Consider the following 24,771-nt stretch of genomic DNA (forward strand, 5'->3'; position numbering starts at 1 on the left):
CAATGCAAAACCTGTACTTTTCGGCGTCGACGTTAAACCCAGAAATAAAGCCAGGTTGCGGTCGCGACCCAAACAACAACTATTGTCAACTCCCACCCACCCGTTCTTGGGGTTTAAAATCACCCCCATAGACTCCACTCACTAAACAACTGATGAACCCCTGAGTCACTTAGCTCCGTGGATGGAGGAATTAGTTGCCAATCACCATGGAACACTAACTACAGGATTATATTTTATTTAAATACTTTGTTAAATACATTAAGTAGCAACACTTGACTGTTCAGTTGGTTGAGACAGACAGCAGCTGAGGTATATGGACAGTAGCCTCCGTACAGACTTGATCTGTACAGAGTTCACTGATCTCCGACAAGGCTGTGTAGGGACGCCACTAATTGTCTCAACGTCCTGGGTTCGTGGGGAACGTACGGCAGGGGTCCTGCTGATGGTCACTATTCAGCAATCGTGTGCTTGCGTGCACATCAGAAGGACAGGATCAGGCTAGGCTGCTGAATTGCCTGCCAACATTCATCATATCTTACATATGAAGAATGGCCACGGACGCCTGTGGGGGAAAAAAACCCAGGATGCAGCTTCAAGAGGAAAGGAGCAAAAAGAAAACAAAATCGTTTGCATCCTAACCTCAGTTGATACTTTTTCAAGAGACCAAAGCTTTTTAAGAAAACTTACCAAGCAGTGTTTTGGGATTAGTCAGTCCCAGCTGTACAACAGGGTTGTCCAGAATGGCCTGAAATAATGGACTTTCAATGTCGATGCCCTTATCTAACTCCTCAGGGGAGGGCTTTCGATCACCCAGCAGCCATTCACACTGAAAAATAGAAACTGCTCATTACTCATCAGTAATTTTATAGACCAAACTTGTTCTGCAGTGATCAATCTGTGTAAAACAATACAGCGACAGGTTGAAAATAGTGTCTCAGGCACTTTGTTGTTTCAGGGATAGTTTCGTTTACAGCACTAATAAAACAGTCAGCACACTGGCGAGAGCGCCCCTCTGAGTCCCGGTAACTCTTCTTGTAACTGTTCAATCACAAATAACCGGGAGACGGAGTGAAAGTAAAAACATTTCTCTGGCATAGTGATGCAGTGGGACATGGAGATTAATGTGACATACTCGAAGAATTCCACAGCTCAGTTAAACATTTCTTAGTTATTGCTCTTTAAAGACTGGCGATAATCCCAATAAAACATTACAACCATTTTAAAACCTCACTTCTTTTGGGGGGGGGGGGGGGGGGGGAGAAACAGAAGAAAAAAGGGGAGAAAATTCAATGCGTTCACAAAATTTAAATCTTACAGCTCAACAACAGCTCCATAGTGAAGGCAGGTTGGTGTTTACAGTGATGTAAGTTATTACTCTCATCAAACCACTCATGGCAGCAAGAGTGCAAGGGTTAAAAGATCACGTGAATGTAATTTATTTTTAAGTTTCCTGTCTATCATTTCACCCACTCAATTTCCTTTTGAAGGCATGAACTTTTGCTACAATTTAGTTCCACCGGCAGCAGCAGCCCTCTGTTACCTTTTGGTCTGTATGGATTTAGCACATAAGAACATAAGAAACAGGAGCAGGAGTAGGCCATCCGGCCCCTCGAGCCTGCTCCGCCATTCAATAGGATCGTGGCTGATCTTCGACCTCAACTCCAATTTCCCTCCAGATTCCTATATTCCTTGATTCCCCTAAAGTCCAAATATCTATCGATCTCAGCCTTGAATATGCTCAACGACTCAGCATCCACAGCCCTCTGGGATAGAGAATTCCAAAGATTCACAACCCTCAGTGAAGAAATTCCTCAGTCTTAAATGGCCGACCCCTTATCCTGAGACTATGCCCCCTAGTTTTAGACTCTCCAGCCAGGGGAAACAATCTCAGCATCTACCCTGTCAAGCCCCCTCAGAATCTTGTATATTTCAATGAAATCACCTCTCATTCTTCTAAGCTCCACAGAATATAGGCCCATTCTACTCAACTTCTCCTCCTAGGACAGCCCTCTCATCCCAGGAATCAATCTAGTGAACCTTCGTTATACCGCCTCTAAGGCAACTACATCCCTCCTTAGATATCGAGACCAAAACTGTACACAGTACTCCAGGTGTGGTCTCACCAAAGCCCTGCACAATTGCAGCAAGACTTCCTTACTCTTGTACTCCAACTCCCTTGCAATAAAGACCAACATGCCATTTGCCTTACTAATTGCTTGCTTTACCTGCATGTTAACTTTATGTGTTCCTTGGACAAGGACACCCAAATCTTTCTGAACACCAACATTTAATAGTTTCTCACCATTTAAAAAAGATTCTGTTTTTCTATTCTTCCTACCAAAGCGAATAACCTCACATTTCCCCACATTATATTCCATCTGCCAGCTTCTTGTCCATTCGCTTAACCTGTCTGTATCCCTTTACAGACGCTGTGTCCTCCTCACAGCTTACTTTCCCACCGAGCTTTGTATCATCAGCAAACTTGGATACATTACACTCGGTCCCTTCATCCAAGTAATTAATATAGATTGTAAATAGCCGAGGCCCAAGCACCGATCCTTGCGGCACTCCACTAGTTACAGCCTGCCAACCTGAAAATGACCCGTTTATCCCTACTCTCTGTTTTCTGTCCATTAACCAATCCTCTATCCACGCTAATATGTTTATCCCCAACCCCACGAGCCCTTATCTTGTGTGACAACCTTTTATGTGGCACCTTATCGAATGAGTGTTGCCTCTACCCATTAAGCCACTGAGGAAGCCGCAAGGGATTTTTCTAATACGATAAAACGTAATATGTTATCATAGTCTTCAGCAACCAGTACTGTGGCCACTACTATTTTTTTCTACATTTTTCTTGTATTTCAGTAAAGTTACTGAGAATTTCAAAAGGGAACATCCAGAAATAAGAATTTTTACTGGAGACAAGAGTGGGACATGACCGAAGGGCAAGTGAGTGCACTCCTCAGAGAGGGCGATAGTATCATCCTCCATGCTGACTCACGTATAGATAACACCCCCCCCCACCTTAATTTCAATCACCAGTGACCCATATTTTGCACAAACAATTTGCGTTCCCTCCCCCCCAAACAAACTAAGTAATCTGTGCATGGTCCAGATAAACACAAGAAGTGGATGAAGAATCCAGTAAATAAAACAAGAACATCGAACTTCAACACAATATACACACATCAGGTTTAAGTAGTTTTCGTTTTCTCTAATGATCTGCCCATCTGGTACTTACAGCAGCATCTTGTTGGTTATTGTTGACTCGTAGTGCATCTATTACTTCCTTTTCATCGAACCCCATTTCCATCAGAGCAATCATAGCCTATTGGAGGAAATAAAATCAAACGGTAACTGTTCAATCATTTACAAATCACTTGCCTTGGCACTACTATACAATTAAACTAGTCACTTCTGGAAATTCCATATTACTTACAAAAGCACATTCGATCTGTCTGGGATCAGCTTAGTTTTCATTCAGTGCCCCTAACAGCACTCGTTTGAGAGGGATCTCGGGAACACAATGCCCTGGTCACTAAATGTAGCAAAATCGTGAACATGTTCTTTTTGAATAATACACAATGTCGTTACACATAGTGACCAGAGCAATTCGTCCCTCCCCCACTACTGCCTGTTAACACAATTCAGTATTGTCTTTAATCTTCTCATCCCCCTCACTACCCCCCTCCTAATAGACACATATGCCTAGAGGCCCAGTGCAAGGAACAGTCATGGTGCAGCAGGCCGAGGAACATAGCGTTAGTTAAAGCAGCTGCCCTTGCACAGTGATGAAATCCTTAGACTAGGATCTCACATCTTTGGCCTACTACACAGCAGCCAGCATGTGAGCAGCAGACAACTCAGACTTCCTCATTTTGCCAGCAAAATCATAGCCAGGAGTTGGAATGCGAAGCCTTCGACATCACCTCCCGATTCTTCACCAACTGTGCTGCAGCAATCACTTTTGTTGCATCTTACTCCCCCTCTTCATCCAGCCCCTAAAACAAAGAATTCTGGCAGGGTTAGGGACAGTGTCCTTTTGTACTGTTTTAGCCCTTTCTCACTGGGATCTTTGGCTACTGTTCGTGTAACTCAGCAAGGTATAACCACCTCTGCAGTTTTCCATCTCTGAAGGTACAGGAGGCTTACATAGAAATGTGTACACTGATTGGAGGCAAGACGACAAACCACCAGCTGGTTGGATTGAGCACACAGTGCTGGTGTAATAACAGCAACATCCTCATTAGGACGTGACAATTGGAAACATAAAGAATGGGGGAAAATGGGAGCTTTAGAAATGAAAAACAGCAGGTCTCACAGTGAACCACTGTACTATTCTTCTCAGGATTCATTAATAATTTGCTGCTTTTATGGGGAAAAGGTACACTCCAACTTTCAGTATGTATCAATACAGCACAATGTTAAACATCATAAAGCACCACAGCTTATATAGCACCTTTCATTTAAGGAACATCCCATTCATGATACATGCATTGAATTGAAACTCATTCTACTCACTCTGGGTTCTGGTCGAAATTCCCGTTTCCGCCTAATTTTCTTGAAGATGTCAGTCAACTCATCTTGTTTGGCGATTTCAGTGACAGCTTCCGGCTTTGCTTCCTCTGCAATTGCTTTCGTCCCTCCAGACGTCCCATCCCCGGGCAACGGCGCATCAATTGCAGGGTCTTCTGCGTGTTCAATTAGCCACTCCATGGCCTGCGTCACGGACATACTGTAGGGAGAAAGGAAAACCTGCCAGTTGGAAGTCTGACAGCAAGTATTGATGCAGCTGGACAGATAAGCGGTGCAATCTGCAATTATGTCCATTGTTCAAAAAAGAATAAACCCAGCAACTATAGGCCAGTCAGTTTAACCTCAGTGGTGGGGAAACTTTTAGAAACGATAATCCGGGACAGAATTGACAGTCACTTGGATGAGTGTGGATTGATTAGGGAAAGCCAGCATGGATTTGTTAAAGGTAAATCGTGTTTAACTAACCTGATAGAGTTTTTTGATGAGGTAACAGAGAGAGTAGATGAGGTCAATGCAGTTGATGTGGTGTATAAGGACTTTCAAAAGGCATTTGATAAAGTGCCACATGGTAAGCTTATCATCAAGATTGTGGCCCATGGAATAAAGGGGGCAGTAGCAACACGGATACAGAATTGGCTAAGTGACAGGAACAGAGAGTAGTGGTGCACCGTTGTTTTTTTGGACTGGAGGGAGGTGTACAGTGGTGTTCCCCAGGGGTCGGTGCTGGGACCACTGCTTTTCTTGATATATATTAATGACTTGGACTTGGGTGTACAGGGCACAATTTCAAAATTTGCAGATGACACAAAACTTGGAAGGGTAGTTAACAGTGAGGAGGATAGTGATAGACTTCAAGAGGATATAGACAGGCTGGTGGCATGGGCAGATATGTGGCAGATGAAATTTAACGCAGAAAAATGCAAAGTGATGCATTTCGGTAGGAAGGACGAGGAGAGGCAATATAAACTAGAGGGCACAACTCTAAAAGGGTACAGGAACAGAGAGATCTGGGGGTTAATGTGCATAAATCATTGAAGGTGGCAGGGCAGGTTGAGAAAGCGGTTAAAAAAGCATACGGGATCCTGGGTTTCATAAAAGAGGCAGAGTACAAAAGCATGGAAGTCATAATGAACCTTTATAAAACATTGGTTTGGTCACAACTGGAATATTGTAGGAAAGATGTGACAGCCTTAGAGAGGGTGCCGAAAAGATTTACTAGAATGATTCCAGGGATGAGCGGCTTTAGTTACGTGGATAGACTGGAGAAGCTGGGGTTGTTCTCCTTGGAACAGAGAAGGTTGCGAGGAGATTTGATAGAGGTATTCAAAATCATGAAGGGTCTAGACAGAGTAGATTGAGAGAAACTGTTCCCATTGGCGGAACGGTCAAGAACCAGAGGACATAGATTTAAGGTGATTTGCAAAAGAACCAAAGGTGACATGAGGAAAAACTTTTTTACGCAGCGAGTGGTTAGGATCTGGAATGCATTGCCCGAGGGGATGGTGGAGCCAGATTCAATCATGGCCTTCAAAAGGGAACTGGATAAGTACTTGAAAGCAAAAAATTTGCAGGACTACGGGAAGAGGGCGGGGGAGTGGGACTAGCTGGATTGCTCTTGCATAGAGCTGGCGTGGACTTCCGTGCTGTAACCTTTCTATGATTCTATAGTGTTTACCCACCACAGCATTCCAATTTATAATACACTCAGTAGGAGTATCGTTTTTTAAGTTTTATTTTGATTTGTTTTAGCTTATTGGGCACCTCTGGGAAGCTGCAATGATGTCAGGCTGGGGTGGGAGGGGATCCTCTCCAGTGCATGCACCGAAGGTGATTAAAAATTTATCAGTCTCATGAAAGACTGTTCACAGCTGGGTTTTTCATGATTCTTCCCCAATCTCCCCCCCCACCCATGAAAAACTGTCTGGATTCTCGAAAACAAACACCAGAAAACTTGACGACATGTCCAGGATCGAGCCCAGCGGTGTGTTAATGTGGCGATTTTGGTTGAGAGTAGCAAGCTTTGTTGACACCAAGTGCCAGCCTGAAGCACATCCAGGGGTGCTACAACATTCGTCAGATTCCAGGCAAAGTTCCACTTACGTTGCTCCAAGACCCCGGTCTTAGAAGAGCATCCTACAAGCATCATCGCGTTGCCTCTCTGGGACAGCTGGCCAATTTAGTATCAAAAATATGTACAGTTTTGCACGGTGGACTCACATCCACTAGAAACTGGTTTGCAACAACCCAAACTTATTGCCCTGAAGTTACGCAGTGGAATGCTAGAGTACAAATATTTAATGCATCATCCAAAATTCCTCTTTTCGCTGTCGCGGAGATAGAGTTAACCAGAATAAAAAAATGTAGGTTCGGGAGTCTGCTACAATAGTGGAAAGAGGAATTTCAGGCAAATTTGCATTTGCAGAACATTATCCCATGGCGTAATTTCAACGCTATTTTCACTTACAATGTTTGCAGCCAGTAAAGAGAGAGACAACTTTCATCCAATCAATCAGTCTGGGCTGCTTTGAACGCAGGGGTGAATGTACGCTGGCTTTACCCACTACTCTACACAGTTCCCATGATTCCAATTTGTATTCAAGCAGCAGATTTATTATCATCAAATATTCACTCAATTGAAGCAGATTGTTAAAATGTTAGTAGATTTTACATTGCGATCCCCCCCAATCACACCTCAGCTGTTTTAGTGGTGTTGCAATTGTCCTCAGTATGACCGAGTGCTGGTAACCATAAAGAAAAGTCTTGAGCAGAGGAAGGAAAGGTGAGTAAGTTTTGTCCCCTTTGTACAGAATGAAAAAGGACAGACTGGCCATAATTTTTTTAAAAAAATGTAAATTCTAACCATCGATCCTCAAGCAGAGTTTCAATCCTCACTAGGCAACTCTAGTGAAGCCAATTCCAGGGAGCATCCTGAAGTGGTCCATTAGTAACAAAGGAGACACCAACTTTGAACTGGCCTGAGGAGCACTCTGTTGTTGCCACACCCCAGGAAACCACACAATAAGTACTCCCAGCCGGTCGAGTGATATCATGGGATTGGTTTGTTCAGCACGTCCTCGTTTGAAGTCATGGCCGCTGCTGCTTGTGATGCAGCCATTCCATGATACATAGGAACGGTCCTCATAATTGAGGTCACCAGAGGAGCCTGACAGGGAGGCAGACTCTATTTTACAGTCCTCATGTTCAGATAAAATTACCATGTTTTTTTTAAAATGAAAAGATTTACAGCCAGGCTATTATCTTCCTTAAGGGGTGGGGGGAAGAAAATAAAGTCCTTCGAATAAATAGTACTCCACCTGGACCTTTCTTCTCTTTTAAGTGGCCTTGTGACTGTGTAAATAAAATATAGGAGTTACCCTACTTAACTCAATCACACTCTCCCAATTGAAAGACCTTGCCCTGTCAACCCTCAATACTTAGTGCTACCAAAAAGATACAGAACTATACAACCAAAAGCACTGTGCACTGTAATATGTCACAACCCACAGCTGATACCTTAATAACAATAAAAATAAAAAGCATGTACACTTTAATAACAACCATAAAAATCCAACAGAGAAATCTCCACCTAAACGTATTTGTTTGCAAAAAGAGAGATTCCTCAAAACAGACTCACTGATTCAGCCGTAGTGCTTTAACTGCTCGACTCTCAGGGAAGCCCATTTCAGTTAGCTGGCGTAGTGCTGCCTCATCCACCCGGTCCTCCTCATCCTCATCCAACATCACTACCAAAGGGGAAAAATCCATTAGCAACACTCACAGCAAAACTGCCCTGTGAAACAATAAAAGCATTCTCAGGCAGATTTAGAAAATTATTCAATAAACGGTCCCAATGCAAGAGCACCACAGACATGCCAATGGTATTGAAATTTGTTTCTGTCAAATTTTAAAACGCCAAAGAAAAATCTTAGCTGCAATACTTTCACCGAATTTCAGTGATTCAATCTTCAAAACATCTCACTTTTTCATTGATTATATATGATGTGGAGATGCCGGTGGTGGACAAATGTAAGGAGTCTTACAACACCAGGTTATAGTCCAACAGCTTTATTGGAATCACAAGCTTTCGGAGCTTTCCTCCTTCGTCAGGTGAGTGACTCACCCAACGAAGGAGGAAAGCTCCAAAAGCTTGTGATTCCAATAAAGCTGTTGGACTATAACCTGGTGTTGTAAGACTCCTTACATTGATTATATAGTCAGATCACACGAGTCAGGGAGATTTGTCTTTTTGATCCAGGTTATTGCCTCCAACTAGTGGAAAAATGGACCGGCTAACAGTTTTCATAGGTTTACCCATCATATAACAGTGGCTAATCAAGACCGACGTTCTCCAAATACAATAGTATTACGCAATCAAGTACTATTACTCAGTTAAACCACCTGTTCCTGTCAATTGACCCTGACCTAGCTTGGATCTGAGTGGAGGAATTCAGCAGCTATGATGACAATGGAAGTTCTAAACTCTCCAAACGAAGCTCAGTGTCCATTCCTTTATTTTTATTTTATCTATTGTTTTTTTGTTAAAGGTGTTATATAAATGCAAGTTGTTGCGCTCCACTGGGAGAGCTCTAAAGAGTACTTCATTAAACTAAAGGCTGTTACATTTCTTATTACTGTCCTGGACTGGCTCCCTTCAGTACATTACTTAAGGTCCCAAATTCATTGCACACTGAATTCAGAAAAAAACAAGCAGAATGCATTTCTGTTAAAATGGTTTAGTGCACCAATAATCGCGTTTCAGAAATTGAGAATACAAGCATTCAAATAATCAGCACAATATGCTAATCAGGATGAACATTTCACAAAGCACATATAGAACTTTGTTCTAATGTTCTCATACAGCTCTTATTGCTTTTGCAGCATTAATAAGATTAAAAGGGAAAGTATTAATCAGAACTGCCCCGTAATTCTACCCCATAAAAGGAGACACTTCTACGCTTCATGGGACCCCTCATTTCTCTCATTCATTTTATTTTGAAACTGTTTATTACAAGCAGCCTGGGAACAGACATTTTGTGTCATATTCCCACAGTTCTAACATGAATGGGGACAGAGCTCTGGGCAGCACTTTCAATTCATCGGACCATTGGAGGTATCTCTACAGCAACAGTTTTCAAGCCTTATTTGTGGGGAGAACAATTGTAAATACTGACACACTCTCTGGGATACCTGCAAAAATTGACACTCCCAGGGACCCCCGCCCCCAGCTTCCAAAAGACAGTGCCAGCTACCCAAAGGAAACCCACGTCACCACTGCAGAAAATGTTCTTATTTCGTTTATAACAAGAGATAACAAGCAAACACAGCAAACCTATGATCTCAGAGACCCCCTGGAATTCCCCGACAGACTCTTCCTATGATCCCATTTTCCAGGGTCCTACGGCTGTGTGTCATCAGCATTTTTAAAAGGGCAAGAATGAAGGGAAACAGACACCAGCAAGAGCACAAATATGTCCCTTTATAGCGTCCATGATTCTGTGACAATTCAGATGAATAAACCTTGCCTTTAGGATAATTTGTTGCCTCTAATCTTACATCAGTTTCAGTTTGTCTTTGTCTCCAATTTTCACCTCTTATTCTTTCTCTCCCAAGGTTAGTGACTCCCGATGGGGTAGAGTTCAACAGGTACCACACGTATCTAAGTGGACATTCGAGTGCGAGCATTCACTGGAGTGCTTCTAATGATGTTCAACATGGTGCCCAGCAGTTGGGTCACAGCCAAGCCTGATGCAGTCATTCATCCAAGGACCACACATACTCTTTGCGGCAGCTGCTGCTGGCCACCTTTCCCCTTCCAAGCTCTAAAGGATGCTGAGTCTAATTGCAGTGTTCCACCGCTGCCCTACTCAAACTGGCTAACTAAGCACAAACCACGGATCTTCCTGACCTATACTTAACGACTGAGGCATCAATAGCATATATAAACAATTTCAAAAATATAGTTAGTAACTTGAGAAGAGTAGGTACAGAGGTTCGTGGATAGCCAATAAAAACAGAGCAAGGCAGAAATGGCCCCATTGTCCCTGCATCAGCAGACTGGTGATCTTACCATTTGCCTTTTTAAATAGTTCAACAGCATCCGGATTTAGTGCTAGCAGTTTCTGTGCAACTTCTATTAGGGAAACAAGGATTTTCCTGAGTTCTGTCTGAAACTAGAAATTACATGTCAGTTTACAATCTATTGAATTACCACTTTCCCTCCAGATATTAGCCCAGTAACTCCTTCCTGCAGTTAATATTCATTATTCTATAGGGATGATTTTAACCCTGCTCGCCTGGTGGAAACTGGGCAGGCAGGCAGGCAGTTACAATTGGGTGGGAGAGTTACCAGCTGGCATTCCACTCCCTTCCTGCAGTCTGCTATTTTAATCTGCCCTTCTGAGCAAGCAGCAAGGGCACCTGCGGGGAACAGACTTCTGTTTTAACTGGTGGTCTGAGCGGGGAAGCCGCTGTGGCTTTCCTGCCAGGTGGAGCTAGCGGGAAGAAGAGTTGGGGCCAGAAGAGGCGCGGAGAGATAAGTTTTCTTATTTTTTTTAAAAAAAACCTTTCCTTGAGGGGCTAGGACGCGCAGGAATGCTCCTCTGGGCCCCACGAGGAAAGTTAAGGCCTCCCTTGCCCAGGGCACCCTCCACCTTCCAGATTGCGAGAGCCTCCTGAAACCCCCTCCCATGACTTACCTGTCTGCTAGGGGTCGTTCCTTCAGTCCTGGCCGAACAACTTCCTGCCACCTGACATTCCTCTCCCCCCGCTGGCCAGCTGACGCTTTTGAGCTGGCAACTGGCCATGCAGGTGAGAAACGGAAGTTAAAATCACCGGGCCTCACACTGCCAAGTTCAGGGGAAGGGGGAGGGTTTAGCGCTTGCCTGATTCCTGCTCTGAATTAAAATCAAGGCTGATGTTTCTACAGCAGCTGCAAAGACAGTGATGATAAACTGAGCCTTTAAGATGAAACTAAATCGCACAAGTCAAGCTCGACTGCTTACCTGCATTGCCTGAACCTAGAGATAATGTTAATGACTTGTATTTTACTCAAAGGTACCCACTAACATTGAATGCAGTGGCTGGGTCTCAAATTATAATCACAAACTACAATTTAAAGGATTCCTTCCACCCACCCCAAACCAAAAAAACCCATTGTACTAATACAGGAGCAAATTTACACCTTGTGGGTATATTCAGTTATGCAACATTGGCACTGAACCACAACAAATATCAGACGGTAATAGGCATTGTAGTAAATATCAGAAACACAATTGGCTAATGCAGATATTGCATTTCGCCAGTAGCTGTCATTTAATCATATCCTTCTTACAAGATCGATTGTTCATTTAATTATTTTGTGTCAATGTCGCTATAACACTGCAACTATTCATCCATCAATACACCCCAGCCATCTGCACTCCATTGCTTCTAGCCTCTGTCTTATTTAATTTCCAGATATTCTTATATCCACAGTGACTCCATTTACTAGTTCATTGCTTGGAACAAAGCACAGTGGTTGCCCATGTGACGCTGATCAGAGTCAGAAAGTGCTTTAGCAGATCTGGTAGCTGGGGACCATTGGAGTGATTTTGGTTTTGTTTGTTCTGTCATTTAGTCAAACTGCAGCTATGGTACAGATCACTGCACAATATAGTCAAACCTCACGGTTCCACTTTGCGGGAGGGGATTCAGCTCGCCAATTTAAACAGAGCTTCAGCTGGTACCAGCACAGAAGTTTGTTACAAATTATTTGAATCCACAAAATTAACTTTGTAGACACTTTTGATGATAAGAATGTCCCCAACAGGGATTGTATTTCTCTAGTCTCACAATCACAATTAAGATTTTCATTTAAATGCTGGTCAATCTCCAGTGGCATTGCATACGGGGAGTCAAGATCAAGTGTAGTCTTCAGGTGAGGAGGGGTTAGACAGTGAAGGATAATTGGACCAGAGTGCACAGAAAGAATTCAGTTTCCATTTTAGTAGGTAATACATTGTTAACTTACTGATCAGCCATGATCTAAACACAGATCAGCCATGATCTAATTGTATGGTGGAGCTGGCTCAAGGGGCTGAATGGCCTACCCCTGTTCCTATCTTTATATTCCATAATGAATTCCTATACCCATATTTATATTGGAAACTGCCTATGTAAACATGCAATGCTGCAATTACACCCTCCCGCCAGTGGTGGCGCTGCATAGAAATTCATCACGAGAAAATTTGATCAGAAGTGCGCGTAGAAGTAAGGTTTTTAAATATATCTCGAATGGCATTTGGTTTTAAATATATATATGTTTTCTTTTAAAAGTGATGTAAATAAACTGAGTTACATACATCTCGCAGGTTATGCTGGGTGACCATCCGATCGACCTGCCGAGCAGCCAGCTGAGCCGTCACCTTCATGATGGCCTCTTTATCTGGTGCCTTTTGCTCTTGTTTTTTCTGGCAGAAAAGGAAAGGTGCAATTCATTACACGTGACGACTGTACTTTATAAAAAGTGAGGGAGTGATGCAGGTCATGAACCAGCAGTACAACATCTGACTCCCTGTCGAAGCAACCCGACTTCAAATGCCAGCCTGGGCCGAAGACAGAGATACACTCAGCATCTCCCCTTAACAACCCCTACCCCCACCCCTACCCCTACCCCATGTCCCTCCACAAGAAATGTTGACAGATATGTAGAAGTTTATGTCTCAGATTCAGTGCACTCCCGACTCAAGAGAACAACATCAAGGAGGACAAATTGAGACACGGTCATAGTAAAAAGCTTTTGTGATGTCCCAGTAGCCTTTGTGGCTTTTCAAGCAGACGGTACTGCATGTAATACAAGCAGCCAGAGGTTAGATGGGAGATTTCCTATATCGTGAGTTTTAACAAAAAAAATGGATTTAGATATATTCAAACAGGAAAATAAAAGAGGGACTTACCTTTTCTTCAGTAGACACGTCAGCCATCTTAGGAGGAGCAGCAGGTGCTCGCTTTTTAATTAACAATAAAACATCTAGAATAAAAACACAAGGGAGAACATGGACATGTGGTCAAGATAACAGCAAGATAGTGGATTATCTGAACACATTACTCACTCATCTCACTATCTGACACTATACAGACAAAACGATGGGCCAGGGTTAATGGCACTATCCAGTTCAGTAACAGGAATTATCTGCAACATATAAAACAAACAAACATCCTCATCATACTAATGTTTTGCCTGGACACTCACTGGGATCAAAAATAATTTTTTAAGAGATATTGGTCACCATGGGTCTTAGTTTCTACGTTGCTGCCCTAGTTAATAAAGTTCAATAAAGAATAATACTTTTTTTCTGCATTACCTGGAATATTGTCTTCTTTTAAATAAACGGCCTGCTGGGACACAGCACTATGAGTTTGCTGGTTTCTCACCGCGGCTATTATTCATGCTACTACTGTGGGCATTACAACCCAGCCTGATTCTGCCCTCAACTGATGTCCACACAACTGCTCTTGTAGCAGCCCTCACCAGATAGTGATGAGTGGGAACCACAGGCAATTTTCCTCTCCCTGACTCAGGAATGCCGAGACCTACTATGGCTCCACCACCATCACCCCGGCTGAGATCAGCCAACTCAGCACAGGCCATGGACAGAGGCTGGGACCTTCCTGGTTTATATGGTTCAGCTACTCACGGAGCAAAATCTCTGTGCCATTGAGGATACTCTAAAACACTGCCTTAGCACAACCCAATGTTTCTATTTTCCTTTAATCTCACCCTTTTCTCTCTCTCTCTCTCACCAACCCCCCACCCAACCAAAGAAAAATACAAAGCTGAACCACAGCAACTGCAGGTGAGAAAGGGATTGCTTATCCGGTAAGATTTTTCCCTGTATTCTGTCTAGGAGTGAGGGAGACATATTAAGGGCCTCCCAGATAAGGCAAGAATCATCTGAATCCCTGCAGTCCATTACTGTGCAACACACACAGGGACATCATAACCCAAGATTCATTGTCGCTGGGTCAAAATCAGAATGAATTTTTAAAAACATATTGGTTTTTAATAAAGAAAAACGTTGTATCTTTTGTTTACAATCCCTCTGTCTAGAATCAATTTGTGAAGCCCTTTTACTCCAAGTCAATTTATTTCCTTCCTTCTACAATCTTCAGGTGTTTATAACTCTAAGCTCAGCATCTCCTAACTACCACTTCTCAATTCACCTTGCCGCCTGTCCTGCTCCTTTCAACCTCGATGGTTTCCCGCACGATGGGCCATGCTCCTACATCTAGATTTCTTAATAATAAGAACACATGAAGCTGCCCAGCAAAAATTTAACAGCTGCAACAGGAGATTCAAACTCAAAGATAATGCTTAAAAAGGGGAAAAAAAACAATGAAATTATGTAAAAATAATAGAATGCCACAAGCACCTTCAAGGCTGCAACACAGTCTCCCATGTTTGGCTGTGTGAATAAGTTGCTTCGTTGATCGAAACCACTGAAGCACATTATCCAACCCAGCCATCTGTTACTCTCCGTGCAACACACTCCCAGCCATCTGTTACTCTGCTGGTTATTGTAGCAGGAATAGGGCCTAATTTAGAGGGGACCACACGCTCTCAAATGACCAGTATCTGCTTTTTTTAAAAGCAGAAGTTGCACTATTTTGGAAACAGAACACAGTAACGTAATGTTTTTCCAGACATCCGCTCAAACCTAAAATTTAACCACCCTTTTCCTCCTCCATTCAGCTGCTCCCGCACTCACCTTTGTCCTGGAGGTTCTCCTCGATGACGGTTTTTGTGTCTGACAGGATCCTCTCTGAAGTAGCGTGAAGGAATTTGTGGTGCGTTATTGTCTTTGGATCCTCTAATCCTCCTTGTACACACTGCAAGACACACCCATACCTGCTCTTAAAAAGTGATTTAAACACTCAGGGTACTATGTACTGCAGGTATGCAATCAACCCTTTAACTCCATTATACTGAAGCAGTAACCAGTGCTGTTGCTAGGCCCAGTTAGTGTACTGGTACCAGGGAAAAGGGAAAAAAATAAAATCATTCTTAAACCTTCAATGTTACGCTAATATGCTTCTCTCACAAATTTTCCTCTACCAACTTTCTCTCCTCCCCCCCTAAAGGCATCAACTCCTTACTGGGGTACACTTCTGTGGGCACAGGCAGATAGAATCCCAGTCTCAGCTCACATGCACACCTCTAGCAGGGATCACTGGGTAGCAGTTAGGTACAGCTACGCTGCCTAACTTTTCCCTCCTTAGCCCATGAGTGCTGAGGCCAACGATAGCATCCCTACCAATGTCCCAGCTAGAACCTCACTGGTCTGTATGGCTCAGCTATTTATGCTTAAACTCACTGAGCCATTGGGTAAGGTTATGTCCGATCCTCTTAATTAATCATCTCTTGTTGCTACCACGCCTTGTGATGTAATGGTGATGATCAGGCTACCATTGTAGTGTTATACAACTCTCAATGATCTAGCCAGAAAAAAAATCGCAGATCAGAAGGAAGACAACAATAATACTGCTGGGTGTTTTTCCACCGTTCAAGCAGACAGACTTGTGAAAATTTCACACACTCACTCTTGCTTTTCATTGAAATCCTAGTAACAAGAGTAGCCTGCATCAGGTAACAGCACCTCCCAACCCACGACCTCTACCACCTAGAAGGACAAGAGCTGCAACGTCATGACAACACCAATCACCCCCGCACGCCCTCCCCCTCACCAGTTCCCCTCCAAATCACACATCATCTGACTTGGACAAATATCACTAGTCCTTCATCATCACTGAGTCAATATCCTAGAATTCCCTATCTCACAACATCACCACAAGCGTTGCAGTGGTTCAAGGCCTTACCAGCGTTGGCTAAGCCTAGAGTACAAAAATGCCAAGGGCCTCGTATGCGGGCGCAGGCTCGGCTTTTCCATGGAGAATCAGTTAGAATACGGTTACTCCGACAGGTGTGATCCAGTTATAATTACTGCAATATCACCCAAGTAGGTTTATTATATATTTTTAATCAGTTCAAGCAAGTCACAATGCTCAGGCTTCTCCTCTGGGGCTGAGCTTCTTTTTCTTTTTGAAGTGGGTGCTACGTACCAAACACATAGACTGTATGGTTTCAAAACAATAAGTGCTGCTGGACCATTTATTAACTTTGGGAGAGAACTTTTGTGTTCATCCAGGTGAGGGATGTTAGTGTTGGGGCTTGGAACATTCTTCCATATTTGACATCCTGTGGCAATAAACATGGTCTCATCAGGTATAATATGGGTTTTGTGTGGAATAAAGTTCCAGCTACACTAGAACAACTTGCATTTATGCAGAATCTTTAACATAGGAAAACATCCCAAGACATTTCACAAAAGCAAAATCAGACATAAAATTGGCACCGTGCTAAAGAAGGAGATATTAGGAGGGGTGGACTAAAAGCTTGGTCAAAAGAGGTAGGTTTTAAGGAGGTTCTTAAAGGAAAGGCGGAGAGGTAGGGGGAGGGAGTTCCAGAGCCTATGGTCGAGATAGATGAAAGCATGGCCGCAATGGTGGGGCAAAGGGAGTTGGGGGATGCACAAGAAGTTGGAAGAACGCAGAGTTCTCAAAGGTTCTCAAACATGAGGAGGTTGCAGAGATAGGGAGAGATTTGAACACGAGGACGAGAATTTTAAATGTGAAGTACTGGTGGATCGGAAGCCAATGTAGATTATCGAGCACAGGGGTGAGGGCGAGAGAAACTTTGGGTCAGTTAGTATGCCGGCAGCATAATTTAGGATGAGCTCTGGTTTCTGGAGGGTTGAAGATGCGAGGCCAGCCAGGAGAGCTTCACCAATAGACAACATCCCTTAACTCAAGACAGATAAGGAAAGCTCATTTTAGTTCATCACCTTGAAGATGCCTAAAGCGCTCCCCACCAATCATAGCATCCATTTCTTAAATTCCAGCATCTCTGCCTTCATCACCTTCAGATGTCGATTCCACATAGTGATTACTCTGTGTGAAGAACTTTCTGCCATCAATCTTATATTTGCCCTTCACCAGTGAACCCTTGTTCTCCTGTCACAGCTTATCAAAGTAGTACTTCAGATTTACTTTTTCTATGCTGTGTAACTATCTTAGGCGACTCTATGAGGTCCCATATTAGCCACCTCCTTTCATGGCTCAAAAGTCTACTTTTCTCCAGTCTTTCCTCCCAAATTCCAAACCCTGTTTAGCACTGCAACTGCACTAGTGCGAATGTTACCATTTCCCACAGCAGTTAACTTACAAAAAAAAAGGACAAGGAGGTTATTTTGCAGACTAACACTTGGGCAATAGGCTGTTCTTTTTCCCTTTCAATCAGCCTGCCATGTTTCAAAAAAACTGCAATCTCCAACTCATTACACTGCAAATCACCTTCATTTTTTCTACTTCAATGAGAAATCTGCACAAGCATAAATTTAGTCTGCAGCAAACCATTTATATCAGAGTACCTCTATTTAACACAAGGCAGGGAACAACCACATACTCAGTCATCAAAGCTGGTTCTATTTCTTGAAATCTAAAAAAACAAATTGGCGATGCCCTTCTAGTTCAGCATAAATTACAGGGAGTGAATATTTTCCAGATCACTGCTGAAAATAGACTCTGAGCCATACACAGCAGGAAGTTCGATCACTAAGTTGTGCTGAGTTAGCCAATCTCAGCAGATCAGTGGTAAGATGCTATAATTAGCCACAACACTGCTGGGATGGGAAAGTAAAAAAAATAAGCCAGTGTCCAGCATCCCCTGCTGGAACTGCACGTGAGGACAGCGAGCAAGGATAGGATCAGGTTTGGCTGTGAAGACCCCACAGCCAGATAGCCTGTCGACACTCGCTGTCAAGGTTCTCACGTGAATAATGATCACTTGGATTAGGTACCAGAGGGTGACTGTTGTCCCTGGTACTCTACCCCAGAAAAGGAATCAATGACTTCGGGAGGGGAGAAATAAGAGAGAGAAAAAAAAAATAAGCTTGCACTGTAGCAAATTCCATGGCACAAAAAATTCACATACAATGAGGACCTAGATCACTAGGTGACTCAAGATACTAGAGATCGAGGGTCCGCCATAATACAGTCAAGCTCTAACCACCAGTTACATGAAGGTCCATCTCCTCCCACTGTGATGGAATACAGCATTCCTCACAACAAACGTGGCTAAATCCAAACGAGTAATGTTTGGCCTCCACCTGCCTCTGGAGAAACTCCAAAATGTCTGGGGCCAGTTCTTGGAGGGTCACTCGGCATAATTCTCCACCCCACCCCAAACCACCTCTCAGAAAGCAGATCAGCAATAGCGACCCATCTACTGACAGGCAAGAGCAACAATCTCAACAAACAGGGCCACTAGTAGCCAGGACCCCCTCATTTCCCAACCCACCTGAGACCAAGAACAAATTCCTTCAACCTTGAATTCTGCATCTCTCCTAGCACAAGTACACCATGCCAAGAAACCTAAATGCATCATTGTACACCTCCCGCAAGCACAGTGCAACCAAATTGTACGACAGCTTTCCAAAATACATGAACATAAACTCTTAAAAATACAATTTTTAAAATCCTGCGCCCATTGTAATTTATAAATAACATGGATAAATTTAAGTTGCAACATTCACTGTCGACTGTATCATACACAATGGATTGCAGAAATATTAACACAATAGACAACTGTAAACCAGCATCCAGCAAAAAAATGCAAACAGTTTGTACCCACTATATTAAAAGGAGGCTTTAGGTTACAGGGAATTCTCTTCTCTTCCTGCTGCTCTCACTCTCCTCACCAAACGTGGAATCAAGGGGGCAACAATAATTGCCTCGATGGATCTTTCAGAGAATGCAGAGAGAGGCACAGAGGGAAGCTGTGATCTTAGCCAGAAGGGAGTCAAGCCTGGGACGGCTGCAGGAAAGTAGAGGAATCAGGAAGTGTTGGGCTAGAGATTTGGAGGGGGCAAAAAGTACAAGAGGGGAGAAATGAAAGGAGGCATGGGTAACAGGACTGGAAAGATAGAGGAAAGAATGGCCCAGAGGGGTAAAGAAGGTATAAAGGGAGAACATGTAATCAAAGGGAATCAAGGGATATGGGGATCGGGCAGGAGAGTAGAGTTGAGGTTGAAGATCAGCCATGATCTTACTGAATGGTGGAGCAGGCTCGAGGGGCCGAATGACCTACTCCTGCTCCTATTTCTTATGTTCTTATGATGGGCTCGGGTCTGGAGTGACAGTCAAAACACATGCACGAATAGAAACAGAGGAAATTCAGCCTGGAATCTCAGCTCTGCTTTTAAAAAAAGGTAAACAGGCAGAGTTTGGATTAGCTATAGTCATACTGTTATGCAGTTTTCCCAAGCCCACGATTCCAGGCAGTCAGGGCATCCAATTGTGGCCAAATTAAGATTCAATAAGATCGAGCCAGAATTTCAAAAATTGCACCCCAGTCAAGAATAGCCAGCGAAGCCCAGCAACTGGAGCAGTGTGCACACCACTCCAATGAGCAGAACTCAGATTCTGTTTGCATTATTAGGATGTATGTAATCAGCTTTATTTTTTATTTTTTCACCAGCAGAATGAATCAATACTGGGGAATGAGGCAACAGTAATGTTGGAAAACAAGTTATGCAGCAAGTGGGACACCTCCTGTGAATTTACTGAAGCTGAGCAGAGCCCAGCAACTACTTCCAAAGACAAAGAAAGTCAGATGGATGGTTATCCTGGGCTATACTCAAAGAAATCGGAGCACCCATCCAAAGAGTAACAGCAGGCCTCAAAACATTAGATACAGCAGCAAAACGGAAAATGAGAAAAGGCCAGGTGCCAAGATGGCAGGATAAGCATAACATCACTTGCAAGTCTTACTATACCTTCCAGTTGCCTGTATAGTATCAATAATTGGACGACAGAAAATTTCAACCAGCTCGTCAACAAAACCGATGCCATCCTCTTTGGCTCCCATGTGCCTCTGGCCTGGTTTCCATCAATCTCCCTGGTTGTTGAGTCAGGGAATGTGGAATGTCGGTGTACTGCTCGACCTCAACTTCCCCCACTAAAATCCGCCCCATTACTAAAAGTAACTTTCTTCCACCACTGCCAAAACTCTAATCCACTGCCAAAACTCTAATCCACGCCTTCAGCGTTTGTAGGCTCAACCTCTTTAGCACCCTCCTAGTCAACCACTCTGCCTCAAACCTCTATTAAAAAAAAGGTACAAAAATGCTGCAGCCACATCCTTACACGCACAAAGTCCACACTCACATTCTCTCCATGATCCACTGGCTGGCTCTGCCCCAGGGAGTTGACTTCTAAATTTGCACCCTCACTTTCAAAGTCAGTGATCTTTTTCAGCCTAGCGTCTCCCACTCATCCCCCCATTCCTCTAACACTGGGTTACTCAGTGACCCCATTCTCTCCACTCCAGCATTGATGGCCCCTTGTTCAGTCTTTATGCTCCTCTCCTCTGTACCTTCCTCCCTTTCGTAGCCCAGGATACTGAGGCCAACTGTTGTATCTACCTCAGCACAGTCGACAGGATCGGACAGAAGATTCTTTCTTCTACACTGTTTAGTTACACACTGAGCAGTGAGTTTACCCATTGAACCATCACGAGAAGCTAATTCTTGGAACTCCAGATCTTTAAATCAATTTTAGTATGACGCACATTGCGGAAAATGACAAGACACACGTAGAAATAATTTATATTTTTGTCTGCTCTGGGTTGTGAGATCAGTCAAACCCATAGAGTACGAAATGTCTGCCTGTCTTCCACATTACAATGTTAAAACTATGAAAGGCACGTCAATAGAATTTAAGTTTGATATTGTGCTTAAAAGATTACACTTCACTTTTAACAGGGACTGACTGTATATATTATGATTCGCGGAAGGAGAGATATAACTTTGGGCAAACTGTGAATGCAGAATATTTCCAACACCTCTGTTATTTATGACACTTAGTTACTGCCAGGGGACAAATAACAAGAAATTCAAATAATAAATTATTTCCCAACGGGAAAAAGACAACATTCCAACCTTCCTTTGTGTCCTAAATAAGTGATCACTGGAAGCATGGACCAAAAATTGCTGATAAGAAATACTCAGTAATTTAATAGCAAATAATTTCACCACTGATCCTATCTTCCCTTTAAAGACGAGCATCAGGTCATTTTAAGCTAGGCATCGCTCTTTTGAGTATCATCTCCTACACAATGAATCTAGGTTGCAATAATCACCTTCATAACTGAGGTGGCCTCCTGAAGCAGGTGCAGCAAATCTGACATTAAATGTATGGCCCAGTCGCAATCTCTCAGTTAGATCTAGGATAAATCTTGTTTTGTGCTAATTCCATGCACTTCGGTTTAAAAAGAAAGAACTTGCATTCGTAAAGCACCTTTCATGTCATCAGGATGTCCCAAAGCACTTCACAAAGTAACTTTTGAAATTGTAGTCACTGTTGTTATGTAGGCAAACTCAGCAGCCAGCTTGCACACAGCAATGTCCCACAAATAGCAATGAGATAATGATTTCTGGTGCTTTGAGATGTTGTTTGTGGGATAATGGTTGGTCAGGAGAACTCTCTGGCTCTCTTCGAACAGTGCCATATGCACCTGAACAGGTGGATTGGACCTCAGTTTAAGGACAGCACCTCTGACAATGTAACACTCCCTCAAGTCCTGCACTGAAGCGCCAATGCAAATTATATGCTCAAGTCTTTGGAGTGGGGCTTGAACCCATAACCTCTGACTCAGTGGAGAAAGTGCTACCACTGAGCCAAGGCGGACACTTCAGGTCATTATCAAGTAATACAGTAACATCTTTACAATTACAAAGCAGACTGTGTAGAATATTAAGTGCACCACTAGACAAACACAGATGAGGAAGGCTATTCATCCATCCCAACTCATTCCATTCAAAGGAAAAAACCTGCAGTCCAATCACAGCATCTTACACTCCAGTTTGTAAATAAATGGAGTACTGGTGACACCATAAGTCAGCAGTCTTCATACACAAAGTACCTTCGAGGCAGATTTCCCTAATATTTCAAATCCTATGACAATGATTTATTTTTTTTTAAATCCAATTAAAAATTGATTCAAATGCAACGATTTAAGAGCAGAACTGCAATTTAATGCTTCAGTCCCGCAATGTAACTTGCGCAAACTTGTTCTAACCAAACCTAAGTGACATCCATAACTGGGTTATAGCTTTAAATCCTCAAATAATGAGCGTAAACAGGAGTGAAATATTAACTCACAGGGGCTTTTCTTTATATATATATATATATAGCATCCTGTTCCCAGCACAGAATGAATGAGACCAAGGACACTCAGTCCTGCACAATGCACGGGGTTGTTAGAAGGCCCTGAGCGGCCACAGGGAGGCGGGTGAGAGAGGGGAGGGGGAGGAGGAGGAGGGGAGGGGAGGGGAGGGGAGGGGTGCCCAGGCACAAGGCCACCGTGTGCAGGGCAGCCCCGGGGAGTAGGGGGCAGCGGCCTGACTTACGTGCTTCAAGCAGCGCTCCTTGAGTTTCTCGATGCTCGTGTCCTCGGTCACCTCCTCCAGCCACTCGCCCCCCTCCATGGTGCAGATGTGGAGTCGCAGCACCTTCCCGGCGAAGATCTTCTCCTCCTGCACAAACATGGCCCCCGGCCCCCGGGCACGATCCCCGCGGATTTATTTACCAAGTTTAACGGTATGAAACGGCGTTTTTTTTAAAAAAAAAACACCTTCTCACTCCCCACTGTTTACACCGCCAACCATCGCGCTAGGCCCCAGGCCCCGGGCCTCGGCCTCCCCGCCGCTTTCTTACTCACAAAACCCCCCCCAGTCTTCCCTCCGCTCTTTGCCCAGAAGCTGCCTCACAGACCAGTGCGACCTTTCACCTTTCACCCACTCCCGGTGGGTTCGCCTGCATCGGGCTAGTGCGCATGTGCACATCGAGCAGTGCATTCTGGTCGTTGTAGTTTAACCCCCACCCCCTCTCTCTCTCATCAACTGCTGGGATTTCATGTAAGGAATCTTACATGAAATCCCAGGTTTTTACACCAGGTTATAGTCCAACAGTTTTATTTGAAAATCACAAGCTTTCGCAGATTATCTCCTTCGTCAGGTGAGTGAGTTCCGTACATTTGTCCACCCCAGTCCATCACCGGCATCTCCACATCTGGGGTTTCATGATGTGGAGGTGCCGGTGATGGACTGGGGTGGACAAATGTACGGAGTCTTACAACACCAGGTTATAGTCCAACAGCTTTATTTGAAATCACAAGCTTTCGGAGCTTTCCTCCTTCGTCAGGTGAGTGTAGGGTTCCATAAAGGCACAGCATATATAATCAGAGAACAATGCCTGGTGATTACAGATAATCTTTCCAACTGCCCGTTATCACGCCTCAGCAGAGAGATAGTCACAGCAATCAAAGGAGTGGATGGTGTTCAGACAGAGAAACATTACATCCAAGACTACTGAATACACAAGCGGTCAGAACACAAAGACAGAGAGAGGGAGAGAGAGAGAGACACCCGAAAGGCAGAGAGAGAGAGAGAGAGAGAATGACCCGTTGTATTAAAAACAGAGAACTTTTTTTTCGCTGGTGGGGTTACATGTAGCGTGACATGAACCCAAGATCCCGGTTGAGGCCGTCCTCATGGGTGCGGAACTTGGCTATCAATTTCTGCTCGACGATTTTGGGTTGTCGTGTGTCTCGAAGTCTGCCTTGGAGAACGCTTACCCGAAGATCGGAGGCTGAATGTCCTTGACTGCTGAAGTGTTCCCTGACTGGGAGGGAACCCTCCTGTCTGGCGATTGTTGTGCAGTGTCTGTTCATCCGTTGTCGCAGTGTCTGCATGGTCTCGCCGATGTACCATGCTCCGGGGCATCCTTTCCTGCAACGTATGAGGTAGACAACGTTGGCCAAGTCACAGGAGTATGAACCATGTACCTGGTGGGTGGTGTTCCTTCATGTGATGGTGGTATCTGTGTCGATGATCTGGCATGTCTTGCAGAGGTTGCCGTGGCAGGGTTGTGTGGTGTCGTGGACGCTGTTCTCCTGAAAGCTGGGTAATTTGCTGCGAATGATGGTCTGTTTGAGGTTAGGTGGCTGTTTGAAGGCGAGTAGTGGAGGTGTGGGGATGGCCTTAGCGAGGTGTTCGTCGTCATCGATGACATGTTGAAGGCTGCGAAGAACATGGCGAGTTTGATGGTGGGATGGAACTTGTTGATGTTATCGTGTAG

At 43.8% G+C, this 24,771-nt stretch overlaps 1 protein-coding gene across 1 annotated transcript in view; it reads right to left on the minus strand.

The window, feature by feature from the left end:
• ubac1 (UBA domain containing 1) overlaps positions 1-23,364 on the minus strand; it is a 38,158-nt gene extending 14,794 nt beyond the window's left edge. The window contains exons 1-9 of the mRNA XM_067969878.1: positions 23,043-23,364; positions 15,285-15,405; positions 13,473-13,546; positions 12,879-12,986; positions 10,607-10,709; positions 8,174-8,282; positions 4,525-4,738; positions 3,245-3,331; positions 688-826 (exon numbers count right to left, since the gene is read on the minus strand). Coding sequence (XP_067825979.1) covers positions 688-826; positions 3,245-3,331; positions 4,525-4,738; positions 8,174-8,282; positions 10,607-10,709; positions 12,879-12,986; positions 13,473-13,546; positions 15,285-15,405; positions 23,043-23,180 — 1,093 coding nt within the window. The 5' untranslated portion in view covers positions 23,181-23,364. The remainder of the gene's footprint in view (positions 1-687; positions 827-3,244; positions 3,332-4,524; positions 4,739-8,173; positions 8,283-10,606; positions 10,710-12,878; positions 12,987-13,472; positions 13,547-15,284; positions 15,406-23,042) is intronic.
• Positions 23,365-24,771: the final 1,407 nt, after the last annotated feature.

This window comes from Heptranchias perlo, chromosome 31 (assembly GCF_035084215.1).
Source record: "Heptranchias perlo isolate sHepPer1 chromosome 31, sHepPer1.hap1, whole genome shotgun sequence".
Lineage (NCBI taxonomy): Eukaryota > Metazoa > Chordata > Chondrichthyes > Hexanchiformes > Hexanchidae > Heptranchias > Heptranchias perlo.